This window comes from Apteryx rowi, unplaced genomic scaffold (assembly GCF_003343035.1).
Source record: "Apteryx rowi isolate R43461 unplaced genomic scaffold, aptRow1 scaffold_49, whole genome shotgun sequence".
In the NCBI taxonomy this organism is placed as follows: Eukaryota; Metazoa; Chordata; class Aves; order Apterygiformes; family Apterygidae; genus Apteryx; species Apteryx rowi.
Genome location: NW_020450749.1, coordinates 1,724,276 through 1,738,113, shown reverse-complemented (window position 1 = coordinate 1,738,113; position 13,838 = coordinate 1,724,276). Strand labels below are relative to the sequence as shown.

The window sequence follows — 13,838 nt, the reverse complement described above, 5'->3', positions numbered from 1 at the left end:
CTACAGGCATGGCACAAAGACACCACAGATCCCTGCCAGTGGGCAGCGAAGAAAAAGTGCAGGACCCCAAACTGCATATTGGCTCCTTTTGCAATGACCCCTCCAAGTCCACAAAGTGGTGTGTTAGCGTTAAAGCGTAACCATTGCAATGCTGGAGCCTCTGTATTCTTGGAAGCATTTGAAAATAGCCTGCTGCTGTAGTTCAGAGTCACTAATGAGGCCAGGACACCTGCAAATTGGCTGAGCATTCAAGAGTGGAGGTATCAAGGGAAATACCCTCTAATTTCTAGCATGTAAAACAGAGCTTTTCATTACGGTCCTCCAAATACATTTTGCAATAATTAGAAGTGCACTTGAGAGGCAGTGAAGAAAACAACTAAGGATTTTGCTCCAGCAACAGCAATTTGCTACAGACAGTTTTCCTCTGGACCACATCCACTCCTAGGTCCCACTTGGGAAATGGTGCTGTTACGTTCTACTCTATCACACACTGAGCATCAAGCACATGCTCAAACCTCACTGGGATCCAGCAGCTCTTGGGCAGAATTCCCATTGACTTTGATATGACCAAAATCTAGCACTATAAGAAGATCAATGAGAGTTTAGAAAAATCCACATCACAGGTATATAAAGAAATATTTATAAATTTGCGAAGCTCTTAGTGCTTGCTTTGATACAAAGCTGTTACCATTGAGAGAGAGGAAAACCCCCCCAAACTTTGAAGAACTGCACTTGAACACTGAACCACAAACACCACAGAGCCCAGCCATTTCCTCCAATTTCCTCCCATAAATTCCGTCAGCACCAGCTTATGATTTAATAATAAAACCATTCATAATGGTTAAGAAAAGATTAGAAGGGCTGAAGGCTGTTGGAATTGATTTCACACTATTTTGTATTTAACAAACATTCTTACATCAAGGCTCTACACACAGGGATTTATTCCCTCCTCACCATGGGGAGGATTTGCATGGATAACGTGTGAGAGTAAATGGCTGCTCTGAGTGCAAACCCACTTCCTCCTGCGCGTCCCCTCTCCCCCGACCCATCAAGACGAAAGCCTATTTTTGGCTATTATTCACAGCCCTGTGCTCAGGCAGGGGCGGGGGTGATGAGGTCTCTCTCGTGCCCAGCATAGCTGCTGCCCCGGTACTCACTCCTCCCAGCATATGATCACAGGCTTGGCTGAATCTTTGGTGTCCCACCACATTGCCAAAAGCAATTTCTGCATAACATGTTTAGGTTTTATGTCTCTTTCTGCAAATCCCTGGGAGGTGTTACTAGTAGCGTTAACACTTTTGGAAACATTATTCAAAGGGCCTACATTTTAAAAAATTATTTGTTAAAAGTCTTCATTTTAATATTGCAGTGCAGCAGCACAAAGCTTTCAAAGAATTTTCATTAGAGAAACACACTGTGCATTAGCAGTCAACATTACTTCTGCCCCACAAAGCACAGGAATGGCATCAGGGTATGGCCCTGTAGTTGTTTCTAACAAAAAGTAAATTCAAGGGACGCAGAGCAGTACAAAAGCTAAGACACAGGCCTTCAGCCATCAGGTGGTGCTGTGAATCCAAACAAATATATGCCACAGAAACAGACATAACATATGGCATTTCCTCTGCAAATGAAAAGGTTACATTCTCTGCAAGTCAACAATGTGTTAATTGCACCACAACACCAAAAAATTATGCCCTCCGAGTTTCGAGGCTTGCACACAAGATAAACCTGTTTCATTGCTACAGGCCTACATGAAATGTTTTTATGTTTGAGTGATCTTGCTGTTGAGTAATATTCATCCTTATTGTGAAAAGGATAGGAGAATTCTGGCATTTGGATTACTTAATTGCTTATATAATGAGTCTACTCACTCCCTCAGGAATTGCAGAAGAGGAAAAAAGTATGCGGTCACGTAATTAAAGGCTGTCATCTATAGTTACAGTAGTCCGCATGAAGGCTTCATTGGTTACCTTAATTCTCACATTTCCACACTTTGAGTGGTTGACTCCAGTCATTTTTGTATGCAAGTTAATTAGATCAGAGAAGCAGAATCCGGGTTCCTTAAGAGAGGAACAGCAGCACAATATGATTAATATAAAGGAAGCAAAAAAGAGCTGGGAAGGAGTTACAACTGCATTTGTTTAGAAGGTTTGAGGTTTTTAAAACTGTAATGTAAAACACTACAGTCAATTACCAGATTTTTATCATAATCTTCTACAGACTGTGCCCTAAAACAAGCGTATATTTAAATCCTGAAGGAAAATCCAAGAACATACTATCAGCCTATGGCAGAATCCCCCCACAGGCTTTTAAGCACTTATTATACCAAATGGTATGATACTCTATCCGCCTCAGCGACTATTTTAGGAGAATTTTTGCATAAAGTCTGTTGCCTCAATAAGATCTATATTACCTCCTTTTGCCTGGGAGCAAGGAACAAAGTGTTCCCTTAACCAGGCAGTCTCGGAGCTTGATCCCTTCTCCTTTGCATGTGGCATTTTGCACTGACCTCCAAGGGCAGGGCCCCCGGGGGGAGCTGCGACTCTTGCATTGGGTGAGGATGGCCAGGGATGAGACAGAAAGATGGTAAATAGTCCATCTACACAGACCCCTCCCATCTGGCTCAAAAACCACACTCACAGCCATCACAGGGAGAGATGAGTTTATAAAAAGCAGCAAAGCAAGCCGAACACACATCCCACAGATGTCCCACACCTTTTCTAGGTTGCCTGGCCCAATGGGCTGGACTAGGTCTTGGTAGCCCTTTGAGAGGGACCCTGGCACCGCTGGCCAGTGGGAATCATGTAGGAGCCTCCTACTCCTCAGGGATGCCCCTGGCCACCTCCACAGGGTGCTGCTGGTACCTGGCGCCCGGCCGAAACTTGAAGCCTGCAACTCAAACCAACACTTTTGTCACAGACAAAAGGGAACCACTAAAAACAAACAAATGACACAAAACGCTTCTCCTCCTCCCCCTTGGAAAAACACAACCAAAAGGTTGCTTATGCTGCTGAACCACAGTTAGTTCAAGGAATTCCTTCAAGAAATACTTGGAGTATGGCTTAGTCCTCGAGCAGCTCTCAAATTACAACAATATCCCACAGAAAAAACAGGTAGCGCTGAAAGCTCTTCACTTTTGAAATTCTTTACAGTCACCATCATCTCACCTAGGAATACTCATAATTTGATGTGCCAAGTCTATCTGCCACATTTTGCAATGGATGATCAAAAGAGCCAGCCAACCTTCTCTCAGCACTCACCAAGAAAACAAAAATCTGCTCGAGGTGCAATCACGATGTTGCACACCGAAACTCATCCTGGGACTATACTTTTTGTCATTGAATACTTGTAGCTACGGAACAGCTGGGATCAATCTCTTGCCAATTAAGACTTCAAAAGTTTCACACCTAGTAACCATACATTCCTCCAGACAGGCATCCCTAGGGGAGCATTATTCTTCTTGAATTATTAAAGGCATCCAGCTTTCGGCCTCCTGCCTTACACCTACAAGATAGATGCTTTTAAGAATCAGCCTGAGGTAGACTGCCACCTGGAAACGATGAATTCTTGCTCAAGTGCACACAAATCACAAATGATGAGGAAGACACTGATTTGGTTCAGTCACTGAACATTAAGGTCATCGTATTCGGCTGACTGCTTCTCATTTTGCTGTACCACTTGGGTGTCTACATGCATGATTCGTTACATTTTGGCTGTCAAGCTGCAAGGATGTGATCCTTCAATTAGCTGCCAGTGCAATTTATGCAGCAAGCTATATAAAATCTGGTTGCAAATGCCTGGATTCTAAATTGCTGTGAAAGGGATAAGAGGGGCAGACATAAGGCTAAGAAGAAGATAGCTTTAATTTTTTTCCAGCACCCCCAGGATCTGATGATGTATTTCAGTGTGAACTGTGTTTTGAATTGCAGTCTTCCTCCTGGTTTGTTGCTCCTGTGCATGACCCTCATTGCAATAATGTAATTTTCTCCCTGGATCAGAGCATCCATTTTGTGGGAAAGGTCTGGTGACTACTAATGACTAAAGAAACAATAACACAGTAAGAGAGACCATCAGTTTTTCCACATAATTCCATCCACATCAGGCAATGGAGCCTATCTAAGGCATGCCTGGAGGAGGGGACACACATAAGGAACAAAATGTAAGTGTGGTTTATGTTTCCTTTATTTAGCCTTGCTTATCTGCCACAGAGTTCCCCCAATAACCCCTTTGGTGGCAGTGCCCATGGGACAGGTTTCAGCAACTAACTCAAACACCCTCATCAGCACAAAAGTGAACTGCAGACACAGTCACTGGTTTGGAAAAATAAATTTTCTTTACTGAAACTAGTAAGAGAGAAAGACCCTGTGTTTGTACCGGTTGAGCCTTGTAGGCTGATTTGACCTTCCAGATGTCTTTAAAACACATCACAGAGCAGACTGCTGTAGGGGGTCTGTGAATGTGAAATTTACTGTAGCTTGGCGGTGGTTCAGCAGGCTGTCCAGAAGTCAGGACCTCAAATCCTGCCAACAGGCTGTCACAGATGGCACAGCAGAGAGGGAAAAGGGGATTCTGAAATGTAGAGAGAAAAAAGTAGGCCACGTAGCTGCTGATCATGATATAGCTGCCTGGATAGCAGAACTGTACATCTAACATATGCTGTAACTCGGTATTTCCCAGCAAGTCAGAGGCCTCCATGAATTACTGTTAAATTCACCAAATGTTCTGCAGTTCACTTTTTCACTAACTATTAACATGGGAGGCTGCGTTAAGAAGAATATGGCCAGGACACCTCCTCAGAGATGCTGCAGATTCACACAATATCGCATCTCCAGAGGAGATGTGAACATACTACAAATATATGCTAACATTATGCAAGGGAACAGATCCCACCTGGYCCATTTGTGTCAACCAGCTTAGCTCTTTACATCTTAAGTCCCTGTCTCTCTTGACCATAATTGCATCCTGTATGGCTGTCCAGTGCATAAAAGAAATGAAACAAACTCACATATACTCTCTAGGAGATGCCTGTTCACAACAGATAAATCTTTATAATAGTCTACAACCATTTGAGTAGCATCTTCTGGGCTTCCTTAATTTGCTGCAGTTTGTCCAGATTTCTTTAAAAGTAACAGCTTCCGTTCTTTGTGTCCTTGTCTGCATAAGTTTTACACCATCTATTGATGCAAATACCATTTGCAAGTCACTGATCCCAGAGTGCGACACTCAGGCGTTTGGCTACTTGTCAGCATGTCTACACCGCTCCATGGAGCAGAGATGCCCAAACTACTCCCATGCTAACAACAGCAAAAGCTCAGTAACCCTGCCAGGACAGCTCTTGCTCATGGGACACAGGTGAGTTTGGATGTACAAGCTGTACTTCACGCTCATCTGCAGCTCCACCTCCTCTTCCTGCTCAAGGTACTCCTACTTCTCACAGCTCACTGACCTCAGCTGTGAAGTCAAATACTTTTTATTCAGCTGAAAATTTCACCACCTTTCATGCTAGCATTTCTAGTGAGATATTATATCAAAAGCTTTTGCAAAATCCAAAGCCAAAGGGACAGTTCTCAAAGCTTCATTTCTGTCAGCTGTCACTGTCACCTCTTGAGACTAACTGATGGAACCTATTAGGCATAATTTACTCACTCCAGATCGGTGCAGGTGGCTCTTGAGCATTGCTAGCGCCATTCAAGAGCTATTTCATCCTTAACCAAAGGTCCTAGCTACATTCTAGATATAGATTTATGATATTTGATTTAGAGGGTTCTCAGTTCCTGCTTCTTCCCTTGATCACATTAGCTTTCTATGTAACCATAAGACCCTACTGTAGAGAAGAGGCAAAATAAATAAAAATTATGCTAAGTTCTCAAGTGATTCTACTTTGAGCTACCTGGCCTTGGCACACTTCCCAAGATTCTTGGTAAACATCTTGGCCATAGAAATACGTTCAAGTAACTCACTGTTTGAAGCTCTTATGATACCACAGATGTATAATAATTCACTGGGCAGAAACCTTCCCACAGGCCTTTAAATATTGAAAGTTCTCATGCACCAGATTTGGTCCCTTTTGTGTTTTTTCAGCATTATGGTGCATGACCCAGACAGAGAGATCACAGCTAGAGATGTCTTACCTCTGATGATCTCCTGGGGGCTACTGCTAGCTTGAGAGCCTTTATGGGTAAGGCTAGTTAAAACAAAACTAAAGCTTTCTACTCCACATAACCAGCCTATAACAGTCTGCAAAAAAGAGGGAGTACAAGTTCAGCCATAGGCCTCTTTGCCAGGCTGGCTTTAAGGTTTAATCATTTGGCTTCTACTAGAATGAAAATTTTCATTTAGAAGACAACTGAGATGCTAAGAGAAAGAAGTACTTTATCAGGCAGCAGTTTGTCTTAGATGCACGCTGTGACCACACTGCTCCTTTTGCACGCTTTCTAACTAAGTTAACAGAAAGGCAAGTTACATGGATCTCTAAGGAAATAATAATTTAGAAGATCTGGATTGACAGACAGTTATTGAAGTTATTCAATTGCCCAGGAACTCTGTGGGATTGTTCTGTATATCTATGCTGTGGGCTGTCTGTCTAACCAGGGTTTGAAATGCCTGTAATTTAGCAAGTCTAGCTCAAAGGCACTTTTTTTCCAAGAGACTATTACATCAATCTACATCTTTCTACCTAGGTGACACTTGGGGTGGAATCCTGTATTCCTTTACACAAATAAGCTGTAGAAGTGGTGTTGTTCCCTGAGGTACAAAAGTGTCATGTTCAAAGAAATAAATGTGCTTCTATGGCTCTATACAAGTTCCACTTATTTTCATATGATTTCACTGCACTGGCATACTAGATGGTATATGTCACTGTGAACAGCCCGCTTTGCATAGGGGCAAGATGAATAGCACACCAAGCCTGTAAGTAAAGAAAGTTTCCTTTTATTCTAAATGCTATGTCAAAGAATCATTTGCCATCTTTAGTGTCCCCTTTCCAGCTGTTAGAAGTAAGTGAGATTTAATCATTGGGCCAGAAGGACTCTGGTTCCAAAGCCCCCTGGGCTCCATAAAATGTTTGTGCATTCTTGAAGTTATTCTAGATAAGACCCAAACAAGCTGCCTCGGCATTCTTTGTGGGCTAGGTGAAAAATGTTCCTAAAATGAACAGTCTGGTTTAATTTGCAGCAGCAAAAAACCCCCCAAAAAACAAAAAACCACATAGTCTGAAGGTCAGCTGGAATGCAAACATGATTTTAATCTAATCTACTTATAAATCACTGATATCTCAGGCCTTCTAAAGTCATTTAGAGAGATTTTCACATAGCAAGCTGGCATGTTTGTTATATACTGACCTAAATTTACCTTCCATAATTTTGTGAATTCCCAGAACAGTATTTTACAGGGGCCATCTGTGCCTGCTATAGCGTAATCCACAGTACAGTAAGTTCACAAGAGATTTCTGGTAGCAGAGAGACATCTATCAACAGGCATTCAATATTACTATGTCATTTTTCTCCGGCAGATCCCTCCCTAGTGAAAGACTTAGTCAGATAAGCTATTAAAATCTCTCTCCAGCTGAGGGTACAGGTAAACCCCTTCTCATCCCGATTTTGGGAGCAGCTCCTTTCATCTTCTAGTATTTACTGATTTAGTGGTTTTTCTCCAGCTACAAGCCTAGGTCCTTCATCCATGCACATGGCCAGCAAGGCCAGAAAGGTGGCTGTTCAGTGAGGAATATGAAACATGCCTGTGATCTGCTCAAACTGTTCAGATGCTTGCTAATGAAAGGCATCTCGAGTTGAGTCAGCTGCCATTTTTGCCTTTATGCATCAATTTATTGCATCAATCTGTTTTCTTAACTAGCACGGAGTGTGCAGCCTTGAAGTCCACATCAACCAACCTTGAAGTCCAACCAAAGCAAATAAAGACCAGAACTCACCGTCCGATTCGGAGGCTGCTCTGAAGATCAAGTAGCTGCTGGGAAGTGGCTGAGTGATAGAACCAACGTTTTCTCCCTTTGGGCCCTAGAAATGGCAGAGACAAAAACCAAGTAAGGCACAGCAGATGCAGTAAGCATTTAGTGTGTTTCTACCCTTTGTGGGCAGAGTGTGCATGTCTGGGATAGGAAAGAAGGAAGGAATAGATGGAGTAATTTAAGAGAAACTCATTAATAACTGGGATATTGCTGCTGCAGCTCCAAAGCAGTGACATGCTGTGACATAAATCTGGCTCCGTCTAACCTATGCTCAACCTCAAAACTATTTTGTTTATCCAGATCCCCAGAAATGGAGGAATCTCGCTCCTGTAGCTTGGGAACAGAAGTCAAATATTTGCAATTAGTCATCTCTGTGCAACACCTAAAGGGATTTGTCCATGTGTCACACACTGTGTGTGTCTGCAGCCTGACCTGCTAACAGTGAAACCCCCCTTGCTTTATGTATCACCGTAAAAGTGGTGGCCCACACCTCGTGCCGTGGGCACTTCCAGCAGAGAGGTCTACTGCACTGGCAGTTTTTCTGGAAGGAGGCAAGGGGAAGCTCCCTCCTGTAAATGCATCTGCAGGGACGAGGCGCTGCCCCAGGGAAGGAGGAGGCTGCAGACTGAAGGTATCCCCACACGGACACATGTTGCTGGACTGCAGCCCATCACCACTGTATCTGGGCCCACTGGGAGCCTGCATGATGGCCACCTGGCCCAGATCAAGGGGAGTCCTTCCTCTAGTTTCTAGAGAACAGTAAACACAATGCTTAAAATCTGCCAGGAAATTTTTGCAGTTTGAGTATGACTCTCCTTTCTAGCATGAGCCGCTACAATATGCCATCTTGCTCCTCGAAGGAAGGACTTCTCCCTCAAATTTCTAAGCAGGGAAATTGCAAAATATTTTTCAATAACAGAGTAGAACCTGTAAACCTTTCACATAAGAATTCACTCTCTGACTGCCACTGAAAACTGCTCCCATATGCAAGTGTCTGATAGTTAAATTGTGGTTTTATATGGATTTTTGTTTTGGAGTTCCACACAGGAAGCCAAAATTTGTAAAGAATGAAGAGTGCAAGCATAGGACAAGCATGAAATTGCATCTGTGCCAACAGCATGAAGATGTACTGCTGAGAATACAGCAGTCTCCAGTCCGGCTTCTTGTCTCTGCAATCTTCCACTGTCAGGAGAAACAGGGATCCTTGTTACTCACTTGTTTCTCTCCTCTCCTCTCCCACAAGAGGCTCAGGATTCATGAAATTAAGATTGTTTACAGGCTTAATAGTCAGGACTGGCAAAGTTGGGATTTGATTAGTGATCCAGATCAGAACAGCTCAAGACGTTACTAGTGACATTAATGCAATCAGGCAGCATTCCCGGTGGCATTCTTCCATGCCCGAGCTTGCAGCTGAGCAGGCACTCAAGAATTGTTGATAACACCGTTACATGATGGGGTTTTCAGTGCACAGATTGATATTTTCTCTCTTGGAGGAAAAAAACCACAACCAAATAGTACAGATACAAAGATCTGATATAAAAACCAATAAAATAAAAAGGAAGCAGAGGTTGACACAAGGTTTTAGGAGGTATTTGGGCATGTGGACAAACACAAGGAGTGGCCAAGTCACTCCGTCAAGGAAACGTATTTAATGGTAAGACATGCTCGCACAGGGAGGTGGCTGTTTCCCACAGAGGACCATAAAACAAAGCAGGCCATAAAAATAAAGTCAGCATCTCTGCAAAATAAATGAGGTTCTGTATCTGCACAGTGGAGATAATAATGCTTTCTGCCTCCCAGCCTTTGAGCATCGTGCCTGTTTCGAGTCTAAGATCTTCAAGACAATGACTGTCTCTTACTAAAAGCGAATGTTATCCCTGCTGCATTGGGACCCTGAGCTCAGCTGCAGCCTCTAGACAGTACAGCTAACAAAGAAGCATCTTCAGATCATTCCTGTCTTTAAATTTGATTTGAGACTCAAAGGCGTTATCAAAAAGGGGGTGTTTATGCTTTGAAAAATGGAGCTGACTCCATTGGAGAGTCCTGGAGAGTCATAAAACAAAGCTTACAAAGGGGAAAAAAAAAATCCCTTTCATTAACAGTACTGTGGATAACTGTAAGCATGAAGACGAAACTAACTGGGTTGTATTATGGAGTAGAACAAACATCCCTAAAAGAAGTGGCACAAGTCCCATAGCCAGAACTTTGTTTTCTTTAAAGGCATGACTCAAAACACTGAAATCAATAAAATTAAAATCATATATATTTCCAGACTCATTCCAGACCAGTGGTCTGACCCTGGCTCATTTACTGCTCTAAATCTGTGACAGCATGAACTGCAGTTAATAACGAGCATTCCCACACCACAGCGTTCAGCTCCAACAGAAATATGAACTATTCCAGGACGTTTATTTGGGACAGCTGGGCAAGCGAAGCCATCCAACAACTGTACACTCCCTCCGCAAAGCAAGAGGGTGGACGTCCACACCCTCACAATAATTACTGGGTTGGCATTCGCTGGTCTCCTGCCATCATCCCCGCAAAAAGTTTCTTCCCCGAAGCAGCGTGGAAACAAGTTGCCATCACACGATGGACAGGGTGTCTCCGCAGCAGCATTTAGAGTGTGCAGGGAAGCTTTTCTTATGGCTGCTTGTGCTGATGACCGATTTTGAGATTTTGGTGGGTTTGGCCTTATGTTTTCAAAGGCCTAGGCAGAGCAAAAAGGTAAAAGGTCTAATTCATATGCATTGTGAAGCAGGAGCTTCAGGCTAAAAACCTAACTCTCAAGAAGCCAAGGGCACTGTGTAGAATAAAGTATTCCCTCCTCCCAGGGAAATGCTTCTAAGACAGCTCTAGAAAGCAGAGAGCTTTATAAGAGAAAAAGCTACTTGGTGCTTATGTCTAGCTATTAACTATAAGAAATGGTCTTTCACCCTACGTACCTACCATTTGACAGGTACCCCAAAATTTCATCCTGCTCTAACTCAAGTTAAATGATTGCACATTAAATTTAACTGGCTAGCACAATTATAAATGTCTAGGACAGTGCTTGAAGCAGACAACGTTTGTTCCAGGGTATGTGGCTGAACCTGGCAGTTACCTCCAGACATTGCATCTGGGCTAAAACTGACAGGGTGCTCATGAGCTTGAGTCAGCTGGAAGTCCTCTAATGCGAGTCCAAATCAGACCATCAGCTCTAGGCTAGACAATCCTTGGAAATTTCAGAAGCCACTTTAGCCAGAAGTGAAAATTATTTAGTCAGATCTTACTTCTATCATGATGGACAGTAACTTGGGCTTATTGTTTGAGTTCAGGCCAATCTATATTTCATGAGAAACTAGCCTTCTTTGCAGAGTTATACAAAAGTTTAGACTAGTCAGTCAACTCTGCTTCAGCTGCTTTAAAAGAAGGTCATGAAATGACATAAAATGAATCAGTATTTTTAGCAGCTTCAGCCTTAAACTGTTGTCAGAGTGCTGACAGCTTCTTTGACACCAAGCCATTTGCTGGTGGATTTCTTGATGTGTATTTTGGTGTTCACCTTGGGGCTGAAAGCATCTATCATGCACAACATTCCAACCTGAACTCAAGTTTCAGGAAATATCCTGAAACTCATGTTGCTCAAATGCTGCTTTCCAAATATCTGTCTCAAAAGACTCAGAATAATACTTTGACTTTAAAACTCAAATCTCTTGGGACCTTCTCTAGTACACAAACACTTTCAGAGATATATTCCCTTCATAGTTAATACATTAAATCCTGTTTCTGTCATGTACTTTCTCAAGAGACACAGGAATTAGATACACACACATGTATATGCATATTGATAAAAACTCTTTCTTTTGGATGACTCATACCAAGTTCTGGCATCTCGCGACACTTCAGATCTCTAAATGATACTACTTTTTCACTATCCTTTCTACTGTGCTTTTGAGAAGAATTCAGTTGACCCGTCATGTCAGAACCAATTTTTTGGTTGTTGGATAGCAAATGATTGACAACTTTCTTGGGCGTAGGCTCTGAGTAAGACAAGCATCACAACTCTTAAAATTGAATAAGAAGCAAAGTGGCAGCCAGACCTTTGGGACATAAAGCAAAAGCGATGAGCCTAGGCACAGACTAGAGCTAAGCTACCATCAGAAAACAGCAGCTCTTACTCTGGATTGTTGAGGTTTATTTTAATTCTCTCCTTTTACCGTACTCAAAATCAAGACTTTGTATACCATTTCAGCAGGATGAGCAGGAGTGAGGCTGCTTGATCTGCTCCCATAAGGCTTCCCCTCCATTTCATTAGACTTTTTGGTACCAGTGACAAATGCCATCATCCCTCTCACATGAATCTTTCCAGGCACGCTTATTCTGCTGACCACCTTGCAGCAAGGCAATAACCTGCAATGCCTTGTTTACTCTGGTGATATTTCTTAGAGAATTTATATCTGCAATAACTCTGCAGAGCTGCTGTTTTTAATGGGGAAACAAAGTTCAAGAACAGTTAAGTACTGTCTCTTCAGGGCATCCAACAGAAGTTGCATTCAGTACTTGTCAAGAGGTACTGAGGTCTTTCTCTTCACTCATAGACATTAGGTAACTTTTTCCTTTTTGCCTATTCTTTAAGGAAAAAAGAAACACAACTCTTTAAAACTTTAGGGAGTTATTTTAAGAGGTGTGAGAAATTACTAATAATTCGTGCTACAGGGAGATCCAGAGGCCACTGTTGGAGCTACTGTGCATAAAGCAAGAGACTGTCTCAGCCTCTGAGCAACAACAGACAGAACAAGGACTACAAATGAGGGACAGAAAGCCTTGTTATTTCCATTTCAAAGAAGAGAAAATTAAGGCAAGATAGATTAGATAACCTATCCAAAGTCACACCTTCGTGGCACAGCCGAGGCTTGGGCAGATCAGTGGATTCCAGTCCATCACAGACAAACCCAAACCTCGGAGACACTAACAAAAACAAGCCTTGGTCAAATCATTCATCTGATTTTTGTCGCTTTGCCAATCCTCTTCCAGTGCTGTCAAAAGCATTTAGTGCTTTGCACATCCTTGTTTTTGGAAAGTCAGTTAATTGCATCAACTCCTCATCTCCTATTAACAGATCTAGGCCAGGGCTTGATATAGCTCCTAGATGTGGATCATTCTTTCTGCACTAACATGTTTTCCCTTTCCTCAATTTATGCATGCATCTATACACCAAGAACGATACATGTGTATAACTAAACACAATGCACCATGTTCCTTTGATGTCACACCATGACCAAACTTCAGTGTCCCCAATCTTTTCATGCAGTCAATTCACCATCACTAAGAACATCTGAAAACCTAGATAGTACAAACATCCTCAAAAATCTCTACACCACTTCCCCAACCCTCTAGTCCTACAAGATCCCATCAGTTTAGGCTCTCTGCTGAGTCAAGGGATGACACCAGTTCACTGCAGAGCAGCAAAGCAGTATAGCAGTGTTTGTGAGGCGTTGCACTGAAGTTAACAATCTTTGCCAGACAAAATCCAGCTCACACAGAGCCACACAAGACAAATTGCCCTTTGCAGCCTGTTTGGAAAGCTGCTTCTTCCTACCCAGATTTCTCATTGTGCAGAGACTTTGGTGACCAAGGAGAAGTTGTTCAGCTCATCAGGGTTGTTACCTTTACAGCCCAGATTGATTGATCCAAAGGATGAAACAGCTTAAAACAGAAGCCGTCCTTTTTGGAGGGTCTCTCGATCAGCTCACAAGAATGGAGCAAGATTGTCCCAACCCACTGTCCGATCTTTGGCGTTTTATAAATCAGCAGCACTCCTGGTTTCAGAACGCACCACAGCTTGGTCCAGCTCTTCAGAGTCCCACGGATCTGGAGCGGGGGTGAGGAGAGAACA

The 13,838-nt window shown here is 42.7% G+C and overlaps 1 protein-coding gene across 1 annotated transcript in view; it reads right to left on the bottom strand.

Moving 5' to 3' along the window:
• OSBPL5 (oxysterol binding protein like 5) overlaps positions 1-13,838 on the bottom strand; it is a 77,745-nt gene that overhangs the window by 25,639 nt on the left and 38,268 nt on the right. Inside the window, exons 6-7 of the mRNA XM_026078913.1 lie at positions 13,610-13,813; positions 7,928-8,012 (exon numbers count right to left, since the gene is read on the bottom strand). Coding sequence (XP_025934698.1) covers positions 7,928-8,012; positions 13,610-13,813 — 289 coding nt within the window. The remainder of the gene's footprint in view (positions 1-7,927; positions 8,013-13,609; positions 13,814-13,838) is intronic.